At 36.5% G+C, this 24,740-nt stretch overlaps 1 protein-coding gene across 1 annotated transcript in view; it reads right to left on the minus strand.

Annotated features, from left to right (window-relative positions):
* The window catches only part of FRK (fyn related Src family tyrosine kinase), a 60,066-nt gene that overhangs the window by 4,997 nt on the left and 30,329 nt on the right, over positions 1 to 24,740 (minus strand). The window contains exons 3-6 of the mRNA XM_082757772.1: positions 17,811 to 17,974; positions 16,988 to 17,156; positions 6,883 to 7,041; positions 1,845 to 2,026 (exon numbers count right to left, since the gene is read on the minus strand). Coding sequence (XP_082613898.1) covers positions 1,845 to 2,026; positions 6,883 to 7,041; positions 16,988 to 17,156; positions 17,811 to 17,974 — 674 coding nt within the window. The remainder of the gene's footprint in view (positions 1 to 1,844; positions 2,027 to 6,882; positions 7,042 to 16,987; positions 17,157 to 17,810; positions 17,975 to 24,740) is intronic.

Consider the following 24,740-nt stretch of genomic DNA (forward strand, 5'->3'; position numbering starts at 1 on the left):
CAGAACCTTTGGTCTATGATTTATTGTAACGTTGAAGGGCCATTAACTTTTATAACAATCGCTTAAGAAGGTTTCAGGACTGAAGAACAAACTCCAAGTGATTCAAATTAACATTAGCTTACAGTGGCTGCAATTAATTCATGTGAAGTGAAGATGAAATACTTATAGGAAAAGAAAAATTATTTGCTTGCAAATTTGAGTTAATTTTCCTTACCCATAGAAACGTTTCCTTAAAGTTTTATAGCATGGACACCTAAACTTTGTGAACACTTATTCTCTCTTTAATTCCTACTTGTGGTTTAGTGTACATCACCCACACCCATGCCTTGGTCAGATTTTCTCTTGCAAATTCAGGCATATGTATACAAGAATTTCTGTTGTTTTTGTTTGTTTGTTTGTTTGTTTTTACTTTAGAATGTATCTTTTTCAGCTGTAATGTCCTAAAGCTTTGAACTATTGGTTCAAATGTCTTGTATCTACATATCTACAATGTCTTGTATCTACACGTTGATATAATTGGCATTTTGACCATAATACTCATCTCTAGAAGCAAGAAATGATTTGATTATGCTAGTTAACATTCTGTATTTCACTTCTCTCACTTGAGATCCTCATTTGGGATCTTTGCATGTGATCGTGCTAGTATTTTGACTCAAGAGACAGAATATTCCTAAGAAAGTCTGCAAAAATGACTCTATAACAGAATATTTTAGTGAAGTTAAATTTTAACAAGCAATGTCAACAGCTGTAAATGATTACCCTTTTTAGTGAGAACAAAGGAGAAATACATATTATAAGCAATCTTCATTTAAAGACATATTTTTCTTGTTAAAGATGTGCAATCTGATCTTATATATAACTAGAAGAATTAAAATTAAGCAAAAAGCACTTTCAAAGCCCCTTGATACCATTGTCAAGCCATTATTTTACAGTTCAGTATATGTAATAAATCCAACTCTGTTATGAACTTCAATATAATGCTTGAATTAAAAAGAAAAAGTAAATGAGAAGCAGAGGGCTTTCTTCTCTGTTTTTCTTTCTCATAAAAGCATAAATCAATAAAAGCAATAGTAAGACCTCAGAAATCATGGGCTACATTTTGAATCCATAAAATATGTCAAATCAAGTCTTTCCAACTCTGTTCAGATCCTTTTCAGAGGTAAGAAATTTCTAATCCACAACTCTTTCCTAGGGTGATACTGGTCAGCATTACTTGGTTTTCCATACTTTCCAAGGGTAGAGATGAAAAAAAAAAAAAAAAAAAAAAAAAAAAGAGAAAGAGAGAGAGAGAGAGAAAGAGAGTGCAATGGCAATGAACGTAAAGCTGCATCAGATTCAAATGTCTGAGAGTTCTCTTTATGAACTCCACAGTCAGTGGTGCAGAGGAATAGGTAGCAATTTTATGATTGCTACCTATACTCCCAAGCATCACAGAGACAAAGCAGAAGTAAAAAAGGAGAAAATAGCTGTGAATGCATTTTTATCTGCTTTTTCTTACAGGCCTGGGAATGTAATTCCTGCAATTTCTCTTCATGTGCTAGACACTAGTCTTGTGGATAAAGGCTGCAAAGCAAGGGTTTCCTTCCTTGGTGGCTGAGTGGGAAGCAATCTTCCCACCAGGCAGCCATCTTCAGACTGACACAAAGGCACAGGCCAGCTTCTAACCTTACATGTGATAACACAAGTAGTGGGTACAAGAAAATGCATTAAGGATCCTTTTCTCTCTGGACTTGCTTTTTTGCCTGAACACAATAATTTAGAGGTTACAGGACATACCTTAGTTGATGTCTTCTTCCTTTTCCCCTAGAGCTGAATTAGAGCCAATTTACTTTTTCACAACCCACCTTAAAAACTCTTGCAAGTCCAAAATCCGCCACTTTGTAAACACCGTGTTCACCAACAAGAACGTTTCTTGCTGCCAAATCTCGATGGATATAGTTCTGGGTTTCAAGGTAGGCCATCCCAGAAGCCACCTGAGCAGCCATGTCTACTTGTTGTTTCAAGAGGATTTTGGAGCCTGCATCCTCTATTTAAAAAGACAAAAGTAATACAATATTTGTGGTATTCAAATATAAATAAGAGTTAACTGATTCATACAGCTAACACAAATCAAGGCAACCATGCAATGCAATGATGTAACAGACCAAACAAATGTCAGAGGTTAGTGAACAGCACTACTTTAAGTCACAGAGCTTGTTTCATGATAACCAAGTGACAATGACTGCCCCATCTTGTTGAAAACAGTAGGTGCCAAATACAGCAGTTGTTCTAGGTCTAGAAGGATCTGGTGACATATTCTAAAGAAAAAGACATTTATCTATTTAGCAATGCAGATATTTGCCTTTCTGAAAAGTGTATAACCCATCCCAAAATGCAAGTAAGAGTTAACGTCAGCACTCACTGGGTGTAGCCAAAGATGACTAAAGAGGGAAAAGGACAAAATTAGCCCTGCTGCCTGTTCTCTGGTGATTCTTACTAGCAAATACACCATCTGCTGTCAAGTGTAACTCTCATTTTCATTTTACAGTCCACTTGACTGCTTCACGCTGTTATCTCTGTTGCTGCTTTTCTACACAAGGACTCCTCGAGCTGCTTTCAAGCTGCCTGCTTCTCTTGTAGAAGTTTCTGAAGTTTATGCCACTCCCACCACAGTAAGATCATCAAGTTCCAGAAATAGAGATTTGCGGTCAAAGTTTGGCTGTTAAAATAAAGTAGCAAAATAACTTTGCATAGAACAGCTTGCCTCTACAAATGAAGAAAAAGCCTCAGGGCCATGAAAAACTGCAGCCATAAATAGTAAGACAGGTACCAATAATATGTTACTGGGTATGACACACTGGAATTCAAATCCAGGGACTTTATGGCATTTTGAGGACAGATAAACTCAGCATAGAATTTATACCCCAAGGTAATCTAGGTAAACCAAATCAGTGTTATATTCAGGCATTGACACCCAAAGTCTGCAGCACTGAAACATATTTCGATGTCTGTAGCATCTAATATTCAGAATGACTTCAAATTTCTGTTTCAGAATCTTAACAATATCAAAAAGCTAAGTGTTTGTTGCTTCATGTATTGGCAGTTCTTTCTCATTGAGGATGGTGTCTTGTCTTCCTTACTGCCTCTGAGTTAAATAAAACATTTTAGGCTGGCAGTTTTCTGTCACTTATTTTGAATTGATTCACAGTGAAAGTGTCTTGGCATTGTTTTGAATAGCTTCCTCCAGTTCTGGCATTTTATCTGACCTACCTTTGCAGTCACCCCTTACGGTAAGTGTGAAATTCCATTGTTTACTAATCTATGCTGCACTTTCCTTGTCTTGAATTTTATGCTCATCTAGATGTTCTGAGATGAATAGGTAAAAGAAATGAATTTTAAATGTTTATATTTGCTCTGTATATGTATTGTCCTACTTTCTTTTTGAGGCTAAACTCATTGGCATGATAATCTACTGCTGAGATTATTTACTTTTATTGTTGACTCAGAAATTCTTTTCCTCTCTCACACATATGTTTAATAGCTGCCTTGACCTTTAGAAAAGAGAGAGAAAAATCAGTCTATGTGAAAATCTATTGCTTAACCGTCAAGAAAATCCATCATCAGGCCACAGAATAATATAGCACTCAGAAGTTTTGCAGTTCTGATAACTGGCAGACATCAACATTTACTATTCATCTTACTGGACAAAAATAATTCCACAAATGAAGCTTATGCTGTATTTAATCAGGAAATAACTAAAGATGTACAGGCACTTGCATAGGTACCTGGGTTTTGGAAATTAGCTTTTGTGAGTCAGTTTAAAAACCTTCTCTTTGTGTTCCCTTTCACACTGCTCCTTCACCTGCAGACTGCGAACTACCTCCTTGTTAATGCAAAAACACAGACGGACTTAGGCATGGGTTTGTCCTTGCTCTGTCAATGCTCCAGGCTGGCCTGATGCAAGCTTGCTCCAATTGACAGAACACAGCAATGTCACAGCAGAAAGGATGACTCCTCATGCGTAATGAACTATGTAAGTGCAGAATAGGAGTCAGAGCTGCTAAATCCTTCTTGTGCTTTATTCCTTCTAGGACATACAGGTGCACCATGTTAAAGGAGAGGGACAAGATCCACCTCTATAAGTTGCAGCAGAGGCTGACCTACCACCTTTAGCATGTGGGCTGATGGATGGGAGGAGGCCACAACTGATCTCACTGTTTATGTACAGCTACAGAGGTTTCCAGAACAGAGCCAGCTCCCATCTGTCTAAACCAGAGCTGGGTAGAAGAGTTTCCAGCTGCAGTATATGGACATGCATGTGTGTTACTTTGTTTGAAAAGTGTTATAAAGGAAGAAAAACTACAATAACAAAAAACAAAGTTAATATAACTTCCACATCCAAACCAGGCACTACTTGTGAATTTACAAAACTTCCCCATGGCTTATTCTTTATCCTATAAAGAAAATGTAGCATTTTCATGCCCTTTCCTAGTAATATTTTTTGACATGACTATCCCCCTTATATGAAAAATTTATTAGAGGAAATATCAAAGACATCTCAGGGTCTGCACCCTGTTCTAAGCAATCAATCACAATATCTCATTTAGGAAATATGAGCAAATATTCTCATCAACAGAATATGACAATGAATAAATAAATACACAGCACTTTCACCAGTTGAGAGCATTTCCTTGGAAATAATTCACCAAATGTCCAGACTGCGTCTCTGTCAGAAAAAGCCCAAGGTCTATCAGACATGCATGATAAAGGCATTCATATGTTTACGATGATTTCATTCACATCCAATAACAAAAAAAAAAGTTTTCAGTTACATTTTTGTCATACTGGTGGAAGCTCAGTAACTCTGCATAGCAGTGTTTATCAAGAAGTATCCCAAAGTACATTCATACATTCATAGGGTATACAAGGACTTCATGTACCCATCACAATTCAGTTGCTGTCATTATGGTGAAATGTGATAGTCACCACACATAAAATATTAGGGCTTCTTAAAACTGAAAACATGTACCAAAAATTTCCAGAATTGGAATTTAACTGAGGAATGTTCTCCAGACTTTTCCTCTCTTCCAGTTTGCCATTTTTACTCATAACATACACAGAAACACCAGCTTTTTTAAAATGTTTTCTTGGTTCTTGAAGTAGCTGAGTGTCAAGAATGCTTATTAAGAGTTATGCACTGACCTCCAACTGATAAAGATCACTTTCAGACAGAGAGCTCTACTTGAGCTTCAAATCTGTTTTCTTACTACTGTCACTGGTGGCAATAACTTCTCTGACCAATACCTATCGAAGCAGGTGAATCTCTGCCTCCACCTCCTAGTTCTGCTTATTGCCCTGTGCATAGGCCATCAGAAAAGGAAAGATACCAGCAGGTTTCCATTGGCCATTTTTACAGTTTTGATAGCCGCCTGGAGACCAACTGACTTTGCATAGTCTCTTATGCAAGGCTGCAGGAATTAGTGCACAAATCAGGCTGTATACATGCAATGCCTACAAGGGCAGCTGCTGTGCATATGCTGGCAACTGATCTAAACATGGGCTGCAGCGCTGATATGTCCTGGACATATTGTACTCCGTGTACAAAGGGAGGACAATTTTCACCTGTGCAATAACTGTGATTCATCCTGGCTTTCTCAGAGCTATTTCTCTTATGCAATAAATGTTTTCATGCACAGCAATCATTTTCTGTTGTGCCAGGCTCTTTCAGTCAGATAAGCAGCAATCTGCACATAAAGGCACCAAAGATGAGAATTTAATGGAAATTTGTGCTTCACAGCTTCTGACTACTAGCACTTAGTAATGCATGCAAACATGTAGATGACCTGGCACAACTTCCTTGCAGCCCCTCTGGGGGCTTCCTAACTGGGTCATCCCTCTACTAGAGACTTCTTCAGCTGAAAATGTCCCTGGACTGAGCCTCACTTAAGAAACAGTTACATAGAGAGGATGGGGAAAGAAATGTATCGCTTTAAATTCTGTCTTCAATACTGCACAGGTCTTTGCCTTATGGGCAGGAGGCAGAAGACATTTACTGAGATCTTTAAGATCTGTCTGAAGTGTCTGGTTAGGCCTTGGAATGGGTTGCCCACGGAGCTGGTGGAATCACTGTTCCTGAAGGTGTTTAAGAAAAGGTTGTATGTGGTGCTTAGGGATATGGTTTAGTGGGTGATATTGGTGGTAGGGGGATGATTGGACTAGATGATCTTGGAGGTCTTTTCCAACCCTAACAATTCTATGATTCTAAGAGAACATCACAACCTTAGAGACATCGGTATATCAGTCATATCCTAAACTGAAAATGAGGAACAGCACTAGAACCAGGCATTTCTCAATAGCTGAGTTGAATTTACAGAGCAATCATTACGCTAATTTTTCCAGGCTGTACAACTTTGTCTTTAATTATTATTTTTCTTCAGAAGAGCACTTTGAAGTGCTGCTGAGATAAAAGACCTGGTGCAACAGGCAAGGGACACATTCACAGTGAAAGGCTATCCTTGCCTGATAATAGATTTTAAAACTATTAAGTACATGTTGTGGAAATGCCTCTGTTTTGTGTCAAATATGATGACTTGTCCTCTGGTATGCTTATCTTTTTATTCTGTTGGTGTACATTCCCATCTAGTCATAGAACTGGTGGAAAAATATGTGTCATCATAAGGCAGGAACAAAACTCTAAATGTGATTCTTTCCTGCTTCTCAGATACCTTGGCATGTCAAATTTGTTCATAAACATCTTTCTTTCCTCTTTCTCATCCCCAAATACAACAAATAAAACATCTTTCATATTAAACCAAGTGTTTTAATTCTTTCTTTTATATTAGTATATTTACTAAACTGAAAGCTGTGGCACCCCTTGAAATGAGTTTCTAGTTGTATGCTTACTTTGAAGGTATTCTAGAAGACTTCCATATTTCATAAGCTCTGTAATAATATAAATTGGGTCCTCCAAGGTACAAACAGCATAAAGCTGTATAAGCTTTGGATGTCTCAAGTTCTTCATTATTTGTGCTTCCCTCAGAAAGTCTTTTGGGTCCATTGAACCTGAAACAACAACATATAACAAAACATAAGCTAAGGTTATTAAAGACCTTTCTACCAGCCTGGCAGTCTTAAGGCAATAACTGAGATTGTTTTCTGTCTCTCAAAGCACATTAGCATCTCAAATCTTCACAGTTCCCAGAGAAAACAGGCAGAGCAGATGAAATAAACAGTTAATGAGTGAAATATGCCAGTTGCACAGGGACAGAGAACATATGTGTTCCAGCCCCCAGGAATATAAAGGCTAAGATTAACCTCCCACAGGCCTCTCCTAGACAGAAGAAAAAAAAAAAAAAAAAAAAAAAAAAAAAGTGAGGCTAGAATGTAAACTGATATAATTTAAGCAAATAATTATGTTGCAACTTGTTAACAAAATACCCGGAAACTGAGGTAATAGTATCTAGATAATGAACATAGAATTTCTTACAAAAATAGTGCTACAATAAGACTATGTTGCACTATCATTATCAGCTTCAACAATCAAAACCTGAAAGCATTGAAAACACTTTAGTATATAAGGAATTGATATGTGTATTTTATATACATAAATGCAAACAACTATTTATAATGTTTACATAATATATACATATAAATAAATACATATAATCTCAGAGAGAATATGCAATAGTAATTTTATACCACCTTAAATGTGTAAGTATCTTAACAGTTAATAATCCCAAATTTTTACTCATTACATAAGAACTATCATCTCTAGTTCTATTCATATACACGGTGAGTCAATGTGTAAGTCAAACTAAGTAAAAAAAAATGTAGAAATGGCACAGGGAGTGAAAGTCAGTGGCAAAGTTAGGATTAGAGCTCATACTTTCTGAATAGGGCATTGATTAGGAAAAGAAAACATGCACAAATGATGAAATTTTTTCAATGTGCATGATCCAATAGTGATCAGATATTCTCAGAGGTTTGAGGATGATGGCAAATAACATGGATTTCACAATACTCTTAAAAACGAATGTGAAATTATCCAACTACTCAAATATTTCCTTCTTCTTAAATCAAAATATTTTCATTAAGAAAATAATACAGTGAGGTTTTTGAAAAAAACTATTCAAGCCTAATCTGTTCTATGCCATGTTTAAAAACAGCCTCTTTTCTTAGTGTAAGCAGAATGAGTCATTTGAGAAATCAAGCCTGCAAGTGTAAGAGTCTTTATTTTATTTTCTTTAATATTAGGTAACAGACAAGGTTCATTTGGGATCTTGGCTCTGCTCCTAACATGTATGTTTAAATGGAGTGAAATGCTGTGAGCATGCTAAATGCCTCAGCAATAAAACTCCACCAGAAAATCTGTTCTACAGAATGAACTGGTAAATCAGCCCGGACCACTTCACCCAACACCTTGAATGCTACCACCTAAGCAGTGCTCCAACCTATTTCCCAAAACATAAAAATAATGTGTGGTTTTACATCCTTGCATCAATGCAATAGAAATGACTGAAAAATGTTGCTGATAGACATTGTGAAAAAAGCCACTTGATACTGCAACCTCTGAGAGCAGAGACAGGTGCTCATACTGGTGTTCTAACACTTTGCTTGGCAATTCCACAGGGTCCAATTTGGCAATATTTTATAGGATGCCATTAGGAGGGGTGGTGAAAGGCAATGGATTTCTATGCCATCAATAAATGGATAGCAGCCAATAATGCATCTCCTTAACTGGTACAGTCTATACCCATTTCTTTTTGTCACTGTCAGAGGAAAGTGGGGAACTGGACAAAAAGCAGATGACTCATAGATGGTCTTGATAGAGCAGAAATGATGAGACTTGGAAGAAAAAAAAATAAATATCTGTAATGATAACTTTACGTCCTTTTCCTATTTAAAGTAACAAAATCTTTACAGTTTTATCTGAACTTTCCACATATTCTTCTTTTCTAACAGTCAAAAAAACAAAAACAAAAACAACAAAAAACATACACCAAAAAAAAAACCCTACAGTTATCTTTATAGGGTTTGGGCTTACTTTGATACTGATTTAATACTGCAGTCCATTTGCTTACTCTTTTCAAGATTTGTTGTGGAAATCACCCTGACATCTAAAGAGAACCTGAGGTATTGTTCTTCTAAAGGTAAATGCATAAGCCTGACTAGTGATTTAGCATCATTGCCAACATTTGACATGTTGATCCTAAAAGGAATAAAGTATCTGCTAACTTGGGGTCTACCAAACTGCCTTTTCTCTATGGATCATTATACAGGATTTCTTCACACCATAGGAAATGACAGTCTGATTTGTTTCCAACATCAAATTTTGCCTACGAGAAATCTCTCAGTTTAATCATGCTATAAACTTCTTCCTACAAATTGAACCCAAGCAACACGTTTTTCATATATGACAACTTCCAATAAAGTGATCAAGAGGGAAGTATTCTATTATGAATAACAGCAAATTCTTCTTTACCCTGTTAATTAAAAATATTAATAATAATAACAAACCAGTGACAAGATCAATAAGTATTTTCTGCATAAAGAGTGTGTATAACCTTCATTTTTCTTAGTTTATATCTTTAAATAGCACAAGCAGTAAACACTGACCAACCCTCCCCCTTATAGTGTAATGGGCACCATGAAATGGGTGCTAACTAAAAATAAAACAATAATAATTAAAAAAAAAAAAAAAAAAAGAGTGGTTTTATCACTTTTTTGTCTAAGATTAAGTTTTAACAATTCAATAAGCAAAGTAAAAACTGCTGTCTCAAAACAAGACTGTGTTTTTTACCAATCAAAAGAGCAAGAAAGAAGTTGCAGCATATTTCTCTGGAGAAGCTTATGGGAATGAATAAAATAAAATACGTGCCAAAATGAGTTGTTTTTTTTTAGTTTGTCATTGAATTATGTGTTTGTAATGAAGTAGCCATTTTCATCTGTAACTGGTAAACACAGTATGAACAGCAGATTAATGTAGGTTAGAAACAACTTGATCAAAAATAAACTATAACATAAGCTTTTACACAAACAACACATATCCTTTTGCAAGACGTGAATCTGTGAGTAGATTGATCAGTACCTGAAGAAGATATGGGTTTGATAATTTCTTTTTTGAATGAGAAATGTTTTGGTAAGATCAAAGTCCTTAAGAACCAAATGCTGGGACATGTTTATTTGGTGCAATCTATGGTGTGTTTCTTTGCCAGAAATCACCTCTAACTTAAGGCTAATTAAAACAGGCATATCAGCACTTACTACTTTCTTTCTGAAAATATGTTGTTCTAGAATTGAGGAAGCTCCACATTACAAGGCAGACACTTGGTCAGTTATTTCTATCTGATTTCCACTGGCCTAAAGGTAAGTGGCCTTTAAATATTTGATAAGCCCCTCTGGAGAAACTTTGCTTGCAACTTCTGATAAACCTTCAAAAATGACTTCAAAGTAACCTTGCACTTCAGAGCAACATTGTCTTCTGTACGAGTTTATAAAGAGTGGTCTTATGTAGAGAGTACACTGGGCATTATTGTGATCTTCTGAATAAGTTTATACATAATAAAAAAATAATGTTAAAAAGTACAAGTTCTTAGCGCAAGAGACTAACTGTGAACTATTTACACTACCAGGAGAATATGATAGGTATCCAACAACCCTCAAGCATGTTTCTCATCACATTCTAGTGAACTTACAAATTAGTGCAAGTTTACGTACTGAATTGTAAGTTATGTATTGTAAAGTTATGTACTAAACTAAATTGAATAAATTTTCTTTGTTCAGGGAAATAGGGAAAATTTCCTGCGTGCAAAGCTTTTTACACTACATATGCCTAAAGACATGACATACTGAAGAACTGAAAATATTACAAAAACCTCTGATAACTACTGACCCAGAGACTATTTTGAGAATGCCTCCTAAACAAATCTTACTTGGGAAGCTTCCATGCAAAGAGAGGAACTTGGGAGATATATTACAATATGATAATGACAAGTGCATCTGTAAACTTGAACAGGCATAAGGAACTTTCTCAGCTATGATTAATCAGTGATGATAGATGTCTCCTATATGTGCTGACAGTTGGATAAGCAAACTAGCCCAGGGAACAGGTTATAGAGAATCTATCACACTCAGCATAGGACAAACTGAAAATCCCTACTGTAATGATTTCCACTTAAATAGAAAAAACTATGTCTCAGTGAGAAAATAAAAACAGAAATATGAAGTGATATGGTTCAGGGACCTACAACAAGACAGTGTTGTGCAGAGCCAAGAATAGAAATACAATTGATGGCTTCTAGACAATTTTCTTATCTCTGATCCCTACACATCTTTGATAATTGTGGGTCAATAACTTGAAAGGCAGAGAAGTTTGTTTCTTAAGAAGTTTGTTCCTTAAAGCAAAGATGTTTTTGCGTTTTGTTTTTTCATTCACCCATCCATCACTATGGTTTTGCCTGCTAAAATGTCACAGATGTCTCAAAAGCAGAGTGAGTCAAACGCCAATACACAAATAAGACCATTATCTGAATGTAGGCATCACATTACTATGGTTTTTGCTTATAGCCACAGTGATCAACTGACGTATAGTTCTGTGCTTTCTAGCCTAGACACCACACATTTTAGTCATTTGTGGCCTAGAAATACTCATGTGTTTTCAACTTTTATTCCCTGCTGAACTCTCTTCAGTGTGCTGCTGAAACACTTGAGCAACTCACTGCCAGAAGCTTGAAGGAAGCTGTCATCAGCTCAAGCAATGCAGTTCTTCAACATAGGATGGTTCATGATTATGCACCTGCATAATCAATATGGAAAATTTGTTCTTCATAGTGCAGTGGACAAACTTCCACTGCTCAATTTTTTTCAGCTGAAGCCTAATGTAATTGTGTTCTCAGTCACACCCCTGCAAAGTTACCAGCTAATATTGCCTTTTATATTAGGTTTACTGCATAAGAGAACTTTGTTTATAGACATCTGAAAATGTACTTAGGGGATTCTCCTCTGAAGAAGTATAATTTTCAATGTGAATGCTAATTTGTGAAAAGATATAGGAAAATATTAAATCAAGAGTGACTGCATAATCAATCAGAGAGCATGAGTATCCTGAGGGAGCACCAACAAAGTAGGAAAGCAGGAGCTCATTGGCTGCTCTCCACCATACATCTAGGAATATATTCTGAACAGTATGTTCAGTTCTCCTTGGCAGGAGACCCTTAAAAAAAAAAAAAAAAAAAAAACCTCCTGCTCCTCTGACATTTTTTATCAGGACCACATCCTAGTTTAGATATGGTAGAGTCCACTGAACAACTGCACAGAAGATCAAAGAAAGGGGGACATTAAATCCTTGCCTGTTTATGATTGATTATTGCAGAAGGGATCTAACAGCAATCATGGCTTATATGTTGCCTTACAACTGCTGGAAGCTCTTCTTCCTGTGCCATTCTCCACTGGATGTTTGTGGAAAAAATAATAAAGGTGTACCTAATATTGCCAGAAACAATGAGGGAAGAAGAGGGAGAAGGGTAGAGGAGATAAGAGAAAAGAGACAAATAGGAGTAGGAGATGGGAGGACATGACCACCACCCATATACTCCACAAAGGAGGGTATTGTCCCAGGGGACAAAAATCCGGTAGCTGAAACCTCTAAATATAACACCAGCAAGTACTGAGGTGACACGGAAGGCTGGTTACAAAGGATCAAGATTCATAAATTTTAACATAATGATTGCCTGTCTCACACTGATAAAAAAAAGTTTGATAAGAAAAAAATCTCAATATTGTTGTATTAATTAAAGACTTTGAAGATATTTTACATGACTTGTTATTATTTTAATCAAAAACTGTATCTTAATGATGAGACTTGTGACTCTTCCTGCAAGGCTAACAGAAATCTTGGACAAACTCAGGGATCACAAATTATTTTTTGACATTGTGAACGGCTCCACAGTCCACCATTGGCTCTGAAAAAAAGTTTCCAAGAAGTCAGGGGAAAAAAAAAATGATACTGGATCAATAGATCTCATCTTCTGATGTTTTTAATGATGAAGTTCTGATTATTCAGTTTAGAGATGGACAAAAAACTGCTAGCAGATAAAGGATGTTTCATTAAATCTGAAAATATCTCAGGTTGAGTTCTTTTTCCTGTAAAATCTGCCTTATTGTCTGGAAGGGTTGTGTGTGGAGTCTTATAATCCATAGCCAGTGAACTGCAAACCCAGCCCCCTGAAGCTGGTTAAACCAGATGTTCCATAGTCAGGAAGGCAGTGGGAGTTTATCCCACCAGGTGCATCAGAGGACAGTCATTTCCTGTGACCTCTTCAGGAACCCCAGTCCCCTTGCAGTTCATGGTCAGAGGACTCAGAGGTTCACCTCTGTGAGACCTCATAGGCTCCAACAGCTCAACATATTTCTCAGTTTTGTCACTGTTGTAAAGTCTGTGGAAATTACAAAATGCTGCTGGTAGCTGGATTCACCTCTTCCAATTTCAGGCACCAGATCTGAGTTAGTTTTCCAGACTTTGCAATCAATTGAAATAAATATGCTTTAATAGCATGTTATTCCCTGGTTCTAATGTAGATTTCTAATCTATAGCATGACTCATATAACATGTAAGTGCCTATTTCTTTCCACTAATTATTAAAGTCTGATACATCTAAGATGTAAAATGCCTAAAGATAGGAGGAAAAAATGTAGCTAGGATGCTAGGTGTCAATGTTTCTGAAAGGAACACTTGTGAATTTTCTAGTTTGTGTGCAATATCTGAAAAATTGGCTCTAGCTCCAGATTGGAATGGAAGCAGATTTATGAGTATGCTAATTACTCATAAGCCAGAAATCACAAATTTACATCAAGTGAGAATTGGTTCAGGGAAAAGTTCGTCATTGCTACCTCACCAGAATTCTGGAAGTTGAATTCTTCTTACAGGTTTGAAGGCCATATATCTAAATACAAACATTTTAAGCCTTTTAGCAACAATTAATAGAAATTAGAGGAAATCCAGAAAATCTATTTGAGGAATTTTAAAGATGATTGAAAATTGTGATTGAAAATTGATTTAACTCAGTTTTTAAGTGCCTCCATAAAAGAAAGAAAAAATAAGCATACAAGGAGGCTTTTATTTTATTAGAAAAAAAAAGACATAAAAATTAAAGTGAAGACAGCAGCTAAACCGTGATGAGAAATTATGCCCACATTCTTACAGTCATTGTGATATATAATCAATGAATATAAGCAACTTCTCTCTGTACCTCCATCTCAGGACTAAAAGATGTCTGGTTCTTATCTAGTCACAAACAAGCTGTGTTTTAATTAGATGAAAATAATCCATCAGATGGGTGAAATGTAATGACATATAATAGCAATGTATTCAGATTATACGTGATCTAGATTTACACTGCAAAATAAAGCTCAACAGGAAAATATTCAAACTAGCAGAAATCCCTTCTGGTTATCAAGCCCATGAATCTATGACGTACTGATTTCTATCATGCTCTTGTATATTGTTTGATATGTGATGATTTTACTTGGTTAATCTGCTCTTTCCTGGAAATGAGAGCATGTTTCCATGTCACAATTACTCTTATTAACATATCCTTCCTGTGTCTATGCCCTGATTCCCCTGGGAAAGAAACCTGGAAGGGGTTTCAACTGGAAAAGAGAGTGCCCAGGGTGGAAGCTGGCCACTACACCACTACATGCTCATAGGTTTTCCAGGCCAAACAGTAAGGTCCTAGACTGCAGGAGAAATTTTCTCATAAGCATACTCTATTCCTGTGATCCTTTGCATACTTGCACTTTCCCCGTGATTCTTAATTATGAATGTCCCTCACTGCTAACACCTTAGCGCTATCTGCACATGCTAGTGCTTTCGTTTGCTTTCTTTCCGAAGGAAGGAAGGAAGGAAGGAAGGAAGGAAGGAAGGAAGGAAGGAAGGAAGGAAGGAAGGAAGGAAGAAAGGAAGTGAGAGGAAGAGGAAGAGGAAGAGGAAGAGGAAGAGGAAGAGGAAGAGGAAGAGGAGGAGGAAGAGGAAGAGGAAGAGGAAGAGGGAGAAAAGCTATTAAATTGCAGCTGTATCTTGGCATTAGTGTCCCATGAAAGCTTCATTAGTAGTATTTCTGGGTAGTGTTGACAGTTCTGATAGAATCCATTATTAAAACAAGTTTGTTTCATAGAGAACTGATAATATGCACTGTTCTTATTATACAGCAGGAGAAGCTGAAGTAGAGTTTTGAAATGAGTTATTAAAAGGAGATGAAATGATTAGGAGAGCTTCCCATTTTGCATATGCAATACCAGATAAATGTCAGCTGCACTTTCCTCTTAAAGAAAATAAGTATAAATGTATGCACTGCAATTTGTGCAAAATCTAATTATTTTGTTTGATGAGAAACAAATCTTTTCCTAGAGTGCTAATTGCCTCATATTTTCTTGAAGAAGGAATAAGGCAATCTCTAAAAGAAAACTTAATGTCACAAGAATTTAAGATTAGTCTTGTTCTTCATCCCAGTTTTAATTTCCTTCTTTAAATATTGTTGAAAATATTTCATGCTTTAGGAAGAATCCCTCAGTCTTTTGCAATAAAACAAACTTATCCAGATGTTGCTATAAATCATTAAAAGAAAGTAAACTATGATGAACAAATTAGAGTCTTGCCTTACGGAGAAGAAAGGCAAGCATTATACTGGATTGCTTAAACAGAGGTCTAGCGTGTAAGAAATATGAAGTAATTCCCTGTCTTTACACAGCTGGACTTGTTCTCCCTTTCAGAATCATATCTGGGGGGAAAAAAAAATCTTATTTACACGAAGAATTCTGCTTGTTGAAAGATTCAGGTCAGATACAAGGAGAAACAGTCTGGGTTCAGACTTCAGGTTTCAGGAGTCATTAAAAATAGGCTGATGGATCCCTGTCACAAAAGGGGGATTAGTGGATTCTGTCTTAGGACAGAGAAATGGACAGAAATTTCAATATGGTTTCAGTGTTTACTAGGTAGTATGGAAATGCATCAGTTCTCTGAAAACGTATACTGTCTTTCACACAACTTACAGGAGGACTTTAGTCTGAACAGTTTTCCCACTTTGGTTAAGAGAAAGAAAAAGACAAGGTTCTTATTTGCTTTCAGTTTGCAAGTCCCAAAACAGAAATAATACTGTGATGGAAGATAGCCCTAAAATGCATGCTTATATTCCTCCCTGTTCAGGAGACAATTCAAGCATATTTAGTTGTTCTTCTGAACCAAATATATTAATCTGTTTTGTTTTCTGAAATGGGATCATTAATGCCCAACTTGATTTTTTTTTCAGTTAACAGCAACAAACTATAATGTTAGCTTTTTAAAAAATGTATATATCATCCAGGTTACCTGTCTTCTCTATGAGATTCTTGCCATCTGCTGGCAGATATTTTATGTTGTCAACTTAAAATGCACAGATTAAGTTAATGAAAAATAATCAAGAAAAAAATTCAAAAGCTATTTTAGTCACAAGGTTGTACTATATGCAAATATTGGATATTAATATTGTGTATTAAAACCTAAGAAAATTTACGCAGTCATTATTGAGATTAAAGTACTTCTTAAATACAACAAACTTAACACAATACGTATTCCAAAGGAGTCTTTATAATATAGCATGTAGTCACTTGGAACAATTCTAGCAACGACAAACCAGAATTAAGTTGATTACTTCACCTACTGATGGAATGTATACACAATTCCATACCAGCAACACTGTACAAAGGAGATGGCCTTGCTGGGGTTGCCTTTCATATAATATAGGTATTGAATAAGAATTTGTCCAGCTCACACTGAAACAGAAAACTATATAAAATTCTCACTCAAAATACCAAAGACTATCTGGACCTTGAGTTTTACAAGCCTTCATGTTTAAGTGCAATGATTTTAAGAATAATTGCATATACTGATAGGGTTTCTTTTTAATACCATTGAAAAAATAAAGCAGCAGCTTTGGCAGCATTTCACATTATTAGCAATTAAGAGCAATTCACATACCTGGTCTTAATGTTTTGATTGCCACAGGGGTGGTATTGTTCCACAGTCCTTCCCATACCTCACCAAACTGACCAGATCCTAATTTTTTAACAAATACCAAAGAATTTCGGTCTATCTCCCACTGGTCAACAGTTTTATATGTCAAATCAAAAGTATTAGGAATTTGTACCTGGTAAAAGAAAATAAATAATATGTTAATTTAGAAATTTATTTTATCAGCAGAATGTCCAAGTCATTGGTAACTACATCATATTAAGTTGAATCTGATATGAGTGTTCCCTGAGAGCACAAACATGGTTAAATAAGCTGAGAACACAAAATAGAGCCCAGTTCTTGGTTGTTTTTGTTTGTTTGTTTTTGTTTGTATGTTTGTTTTTGTTAGAAATAAGAAATATCCTAAAGAAAATATCCTGCCATTAAAAGTAAAATTTAGAAGTCATCCCCCTAGCAAGCTTTTTTGAACAGTGATGTATTGCTCACCTCTACCTTGTGGTTTTGTCTCAGAAATTACTTATGCACAGCTGGAGTTATGAAGCTGGAGGTTTCATCATCATATACAATTACAAAAAGGTATTAAGAAATCATTATTTGTCATATTTTCTCCTCCAACTTCAAGATGATTTGTTCAAAATGGCATGGTATTTTGCTATTAACATATCAGCCTCAAAAATGAAACTGTACTGCTACCCAAGAATTCCTGAAAATATGCAGATCATTACCATTTTTAAATGGTGGAAGCAGCTACGGGGTTAGTACTTTCTGACTGACACCTGACAAATTAGCTTATAAAAATTATGTTGCACACTTTACTATCCACACTCACCTTTAAACATGGTTTTCCAAGCACTACACAAAGGCCATCACTGTTCTTACTGTAATAGCAAACAAACTCATTCATAGTTTTAAAAACTTTCTGTCTGCTCAGGAAAAAGCCTTCTTTATCTAAACTTCTGATCCTGTAGTGCTTCACAGATTCACCATCTAAAACTAAGAAGATTTAAATATATTAAGTTTCCAGGTATCACAACAATCGTACAATACAACTTTTGATGAGCATAATGGGTATTAGATTTCTAAAGGTATTTGTGACGACCTTAAAATAAATTATTTTCAAAAATGCCAGCAATCCAAATTCTTTTTCAAACCAAAGCCCACTGTTTAGATAGCTTAGCATATCCAGTCTATCATTCTTTAACTTTTTTTTCTTTTTAGGTTTGGAGATTCTTGCCTCCACCACATGGACCGACACAACAATACATAAGGATATTATTGATGGGGCAGTACATGTTTTCCATGACATGTAATGTTTTCTCTGTGTGTTTTTGTAGGACAACAAAAACAGCCAGGAACATTTAATTCAAAGTAATCTATTGATCATTTTTTAATCTTCCATTTGTCAGTATAAACATTCCAAACAACAGCTTCTGAACTGGTAAGCATGTTAGTGCAAATATATTGTCCATAACCCATGGTTTTCTGGAAAGCACTCACATTTTCCATGTTTTTTTTTTTTTTTTTTTTTTTTTTTTAAGTTTTGTGTGTGCTTGGAATATGTAAAAATAAAGACAATAATGTTTGGTTTTGAATAGCTGATGACTACCATTTTCATTGAAATGTATTTTATTCTTGTCTATCCTTTTGTAATCAAAAAGACCTTCACCTCCTCTCTTCCAGTAGGTTATTCAGGTGCACCTCATGATACTCAAGGTGTCCTTTCCTGTGACCATCAGAGCACTCCTTGACAGTGCCAGAAGGAAAGCTAGGTCCCTGCAAGCAGGAGATAGACAGAGAAGCAGAGGCAGACCAGAGATGGAGGAAATGCACCTAATGCATTGGATAGGATAATTGGTTTAATTCCTAACAATGCCTCAGCTGTTAGTTCTAACATTAATGGTGCCATAAAATGAATTTGGCTGCTAATAAGGAAACCTGACCATATAAAACACAACTTAAAAAGGAAGATGTTTAAATACTAGGATACATGTTTTTCATCTCAAAAAGAAGATACATGCATCAGTGGAAGGTTTTCTGATATGGGGAGATTCGGGTGGAAAAATGCTCAGAGCTCAAGTACCAAACTGTAATGAAATTAAGTGAGAAACAAGCATTTTGAAGTGTGGATAAATTTTGTTGTTGTTGTTGCTTTGTTTTGTTTTGTTTTTTTAATTTAGAGCTGGTGTGGGAGCAAGGTGATGGGACACAGGCTGCTCAATTATTGTGGAGACCACTGAAATTAAGAATCAAACCAAAATGAAAAATGGGAATCATCCAGTGAGTTTGAGGAATGGCCAGGGAGAGATACATTGGAGCAGGACTAAATGTGAAGCATCACATTTCGGAAAAAGACAGAAATAGCAATAGGTAAAAACAGGAGAGAAAAAAAATCATTAAAAAACACAGTACTTTTAAAGTGAGGGGGAGTGAGGAGTGAGATCCATAGGGGAGAAGGATTCTTCTTTTGCCATCCTGGTCCTCATCACCTAACACTACACCTTTCCAATAGGTCATGTGGCTCCTTCCACACCTATCAATACAGGAGATTATCATTGCTGTCCCCTTCTCAGTGCTGTCACACAAGACAAAAATCTGAAAAGCAAAGGGAAGCACAAGGGAAAGGCCGTCTGCTGTTTACCTCCATAATACCTTTCAGTAACTGAAATTCCAGCAAACATATTTAATTTAGGTGCATTGACTAGTGGAAACTCTTAGTTAAGTAATTAATTCAATGGAAATATCTTTCCATCCCATAAGCAGCATCAGCCTTTTGTATTTGAATATCTAATTATTGACAAATTTGTTATTGTTCCCCTCTGGAATTACTATTGTAGATAGATCCTTGATATTGTAACACTTGGCATGAGTTTTGCTCTCTGCAACTCCCCAAGAAGGGGAAGCAGGGAGGGAGGTGCCAGCCTCTGCTTTCTGGTAACCGATGACAGGACATGAGGGAATGGCACAAAGCTGCACCAGGGGAGGGTCAGACTGGGCATTAGGGAAAATTTCTGTACCATGAGAATGGACAAACAGGCTTCCTGGAGAGGTGGTTGATGCCACATGCTTGGGCAAGAGGAGTTTAGACAATGCCCTCAATAACATGCTGTAACTTTTGGTTAGCCCTGAAGTGATCAGGCTGTTGGACTGCATGATCTTTATAGGTCCCTTCCAACTGAACTATTCTCCTCTATTTAGGCATTTAATTGTTGATCACATTAGTTAAAGAAGAATATACAGACAGCTACATATTGCACATAGAAAAAAATATTCCAAGTTATTGGTTGCTTGCAAATAACAAAGATTATATAAAGTATATTTCTCTAGCCTTTTTTTCTAATAAAAAATAAAAAATAAAAATCTTCTTCCTTAATTACTATCAGAGATGATCAAATAGTTTTCTGCTGTACTGTGCGATTGTCATGCTAGGCCACCAGAGGGCGATTAGGAGCTGCTGAAAATGTTAAGGGATTTTCTTTCTGCCCCAAGTAATATTTTTATAGAGCTGAATTACCAGTTTACAATTTGGCATGAGGACCAGAAATGAGAATATTTGTAACTCCTGAGTTACAGGAGTTGTATATACATATATATAACTCCTGAGTGTTAAGATAATTACATCAGGCTTTTTAGATACCAATCTATTTTAACACACTTAATTAGTATTTTCTTAATTATAAAATGTATTTACATTTTTGTGATGCATGTTTCAAAAATGGTGCTAAAGAAAAACGAAGCAAAGTGTAATTCAGTAACAACAGACTGAAAATATATTGAATTTTTCAAAGGTTCAAGTAAAATGCATATAGGCAAATTAATTGCTATTTATGATTCATTGCATAAAAGGGCAGCAGGATGAATGAGTTAATCTTGTCTCAGTATTATATCAAAAGTGATAGTAGTTTGACTACCTTTTTTAATTATTAGCAGTGTTATATTTATTACTTGCAAAGCAGCTAATCTTAAAGTAAGAGTTGGTTTGAAAGATGTGCTCTAATTTCTTAAAGGAGCCTTGTATGAAGCTTTATGCTTGCCAGTATATACGTCAGACCACACCAGTGCAAACTTCTGACCTTATGTTTTCTAAATCTGTGAGCAATGGTTACCTCAGTGTTCTGGACAGGATCCATTTTATACTGGATTGTGTAGATACCAAATACTTTATCACGGTTCATGGCATTCTGCTGCTATTCAGACTGCATTCCTCAATTTCATGTCAAATTGTGACCAGCCAAACAGCATCTGCCAATCAGTTGTTCTAACCTTCTTACCTCAACCAAGAAGTGAGACTTGAACAAGGAAATAATAAATGAGAAAAAGAATGCCGTATATCTGACCACCATGCCGTATATCTGACCAAAGGGAAATTTCTTAAGACTGTGGAGGAAAATGATGGTTTATTCTACTGTATACTACTTTCATTGGCTTCTTATTCCTGTAAGGTAACATTGCTGGTTTATGGCAATTTCATAGCTTTTTATTTCCTTTAAATGAGTCTGGAATGTTGTGTGGATAACTTGGAGAAAATGTCTGGTTTGACAGAATCTTTGCCTGTGATAAGCAAATAAGGGGAGGCTTGGTGCAGTGCTTGACTGGGGACTGTTCACTTGTAACCTGCGGCTGAGCCTGGCTGCATGAGTGCTGCACTGCACAATTACAGAAGCTGCAGAGTGGCACAACTCCTCTGCCCATGCATGACACAGAGCACATGTTACTCTGGGAAGATCTAGCCATAACCCCTTGGTGCTTCCAGTTTTCCCTAGGCCCAAGCCAGACTGTTGAACAGGACAGGATTGCAACTTCAGCTTCACACAGCTTGACAGCTACTGGGTTTGAAGACTGCAGTGGCTTTCTCCTCAACTTCCTTGCCCCCAAAGAATCTCAGCTCCCTATTAGATTTCTTCATGGTTTAGTTTAAGAGAAGCATTCTTCTCTCCCTGTTTCCCATCTTTGCAAGTCTGGGCCATGCAGAAATAAATTTTGCAACCGCAAGGATGAGAATAAAGTAATTTACAGCCCAGGGCAGCAAAATTAAATTTTATGGTGACAGTAGCAGAGTCAACATCCTCACCAAATGAGTCATGGAGACACTAGGCCATCATCACTGCCAGCATCCCAGCATCTCTCCTCCCAGCAGTCCTCCCCCAGCACTGACAATGCAGAGCAGTAGGCAGGAAGGGAAAGCAGGAGCTAAAAGAAGCCCTGGAGTTCCGAGCCCTTACTTCCCCCCTGTCCTTCATCAGAAGAAGGAAGAGACATTTCAGCAACTGGGCCACAGCCTGCCTTTCTCAAGGCCAAAAGTGGTGCCCAGTCATCATGTCCCAGGTGGGGCCAGAAGGAAGGAGGCTTGTTGGATCACTCTCACCAGCACAGATGTGTGCAGTGGCTGTTCCGAGATCAGTCTTCTGCTACAGCCATGATTTTGCCACTCCCATCAGTCTGCTGCCTTAAATGATTACATATTTTTCCTAGGCCTAAAGCCAATCTGGACTAGTGGAAACCACACAATATTTTGGTGGGGGGAAGAAAGAAAAAAAAAAATAATAAAAAGGAAGATAACACAAACCATTTCCATTGCCATTTAATGCAATCAGTCTTTTAGATACCATTATTCAGTAAGGGGGGAAGTAGAGAGCCTCCTGCTATCATTGGCAATGATACTCAATTAAGCTGAGCACATCTAAATTATGGCTTTTAATTAAAAAGAGGCAATGTCTAAGATGGCACCAACATGTTTAAAATTTAATATATTTCACACCAGATGCTGGAGTCATCAACATAAAAATCTGTCTACAACATGTGCATTTTTAAAATGGGAAAACCTATTTTTAAAATGTCAAACACTTTAAAATGATAGCAACACATCTCAGTGCCCTATGTAGTTTGATATGCTTTCCATTTAACCATTTGCAGCTGAGAAAAGCTTTTCTGAACACCACTTTTTATTTTTAATTTAAATAGTCCTTTGTCTTTTTTTTTTTTTTTTATGAAATATGAGTTTTTCCATAAAGGCAAGATAGAAGTGAAAAGTGTCCTTTATAAGGAATGGCAGGGCTTACTGCTTCTCTCTCCCTACCTCCTTCCTTTCTTTTCCTTTCTCTTCCTTATTCTAAAAAGATCCATTTCTCTCTCTCATTAACATTAAATCTCTTTCACATTGCCCACATGAGTGTGGATATCAACCATGAAAGTCATAAAATTTAACAGTTTATGTGTGTCTGGGTAAAAATTTCTCTCCTTTTCTATTTCTTACGCAAAATAAAACTAAAAAAAAAAAAAAAAAGGAAAAAGAATGTTAGACTGTACAGTCAGTAAAAAAAATCTGAAAGACCTTAATTCTGAAAGGTAGGTTATCACTCTTTAGTTCTCTGGAGTGAAACCAGAGAAGCAATAGCAAGTAGAGCACATCCAATCAGTCCTACAGATGATGGGAGTTTGGGGGTCTTTTTTTCCACACTGAAAAAGCTGGAAACAGAAATCAGAATATATTCCAAATGGGAGACGGTTACTTCTCCAAGACATCCTAAAAGAAATAGTCCTGAGTCACTGCTCCTCAAGAAAACATTGCTTTGCTTTGAGTGTTCCATTACTGCTGATAGAACTCTCTCTCTCCAGGAGAGATTCAGAAAAAAAAAAAAAAATGCATTTTTCATAATATCTGAGGAACTAAACAACCTTCTGTCCAATTAATTCTCCCCATATTACAACCCACTTCAGCATTTACATTAGAATGCTGATCTCTCAAAAAATCTCTCAAAAAGTGTACATAAGTAATGAGACTATGGACATACAATATCCCGACCATTATATGTACTCTTACACTGGACACAAAGAGCTTGCAAAACACAAAATAGGCACCATTCAGTCAAGCCTGATTGGTAAGCAATAATAATATTTAGCTTATTCAAGATTAAGTAGCAAGTCGAGGCTAAATTAGATTCAAGCCTGGGAAGCTGCTAAAAAATCTAACAGCAGCGGTAAATCATTTCATTAACACTCCCTGTCTAAAGATTGTTTCAGAGTTTATTTTCCTTCTTTGCCTAAGAGAGCACAAATATTTAATAAATCTGAGATGGCCCTTGCATACATGCATATACGCTCAGAGAGCAACCCAAACTTGTGCTCAAAGGAGGTCTGGCTGCTGTAGCTGGAGCCTTGCCTCCACTTATATAATGTTCTTCAGTTCTTCTGTTATCAAACAAACCAGCATGGAAGAAATCCAAATAGATGGTTGTATCTTGTTATTATAAGCCCTCTTCAAATCTCCTGTTCCCTATCAGGCTTATATACAAATCTGAAAAATAAAAATTGTGCTACAAGCTTACTTAGTTGACTCAAATATACTAAATAAGTTATCATATAGTATCTACCCAGGATCTGGAAGGAAAACAATGAACAGCAGCAAGGGTGATCTCATCCTATCATGAATGCTGGACTAATGTCTATTTTCATTCTCTGACTTTCTGTAGTACTTCATACTGTAAATAAGGTACTGCTGCCTTCATCTCAGAGATTTAGTCAGGAGGTAGGGTAAGGAATTAAGATTTTGAATCTTTTCTAGAAGGCTACTCTTGGGGAATAATAAAAAGAAATTGCATTTCCACCCCTAGGTGCACAAGCACAAGATTTTTCATTGATTTTTAGTAAGGTAACATGTATTCAAGTGCTAGCTTTAAGCAGGTAATACAGGCATAGCTATCCTTTCCTGCATAACACCATACCGTTATCAGTCCAGCCCAGTTCTTTGAATGAAATCAGTTCA

Source organism: Aythya marila (genome assembly GCF_965140915.1).
Source record: "Aythya marila genome assembly, chromosome: 3".
Lineage (NCBI taxonomy): Eukaryota > Metazoa > Chordata > Aves > Anseriformes > Anatidae > Aythya > Aythya marila.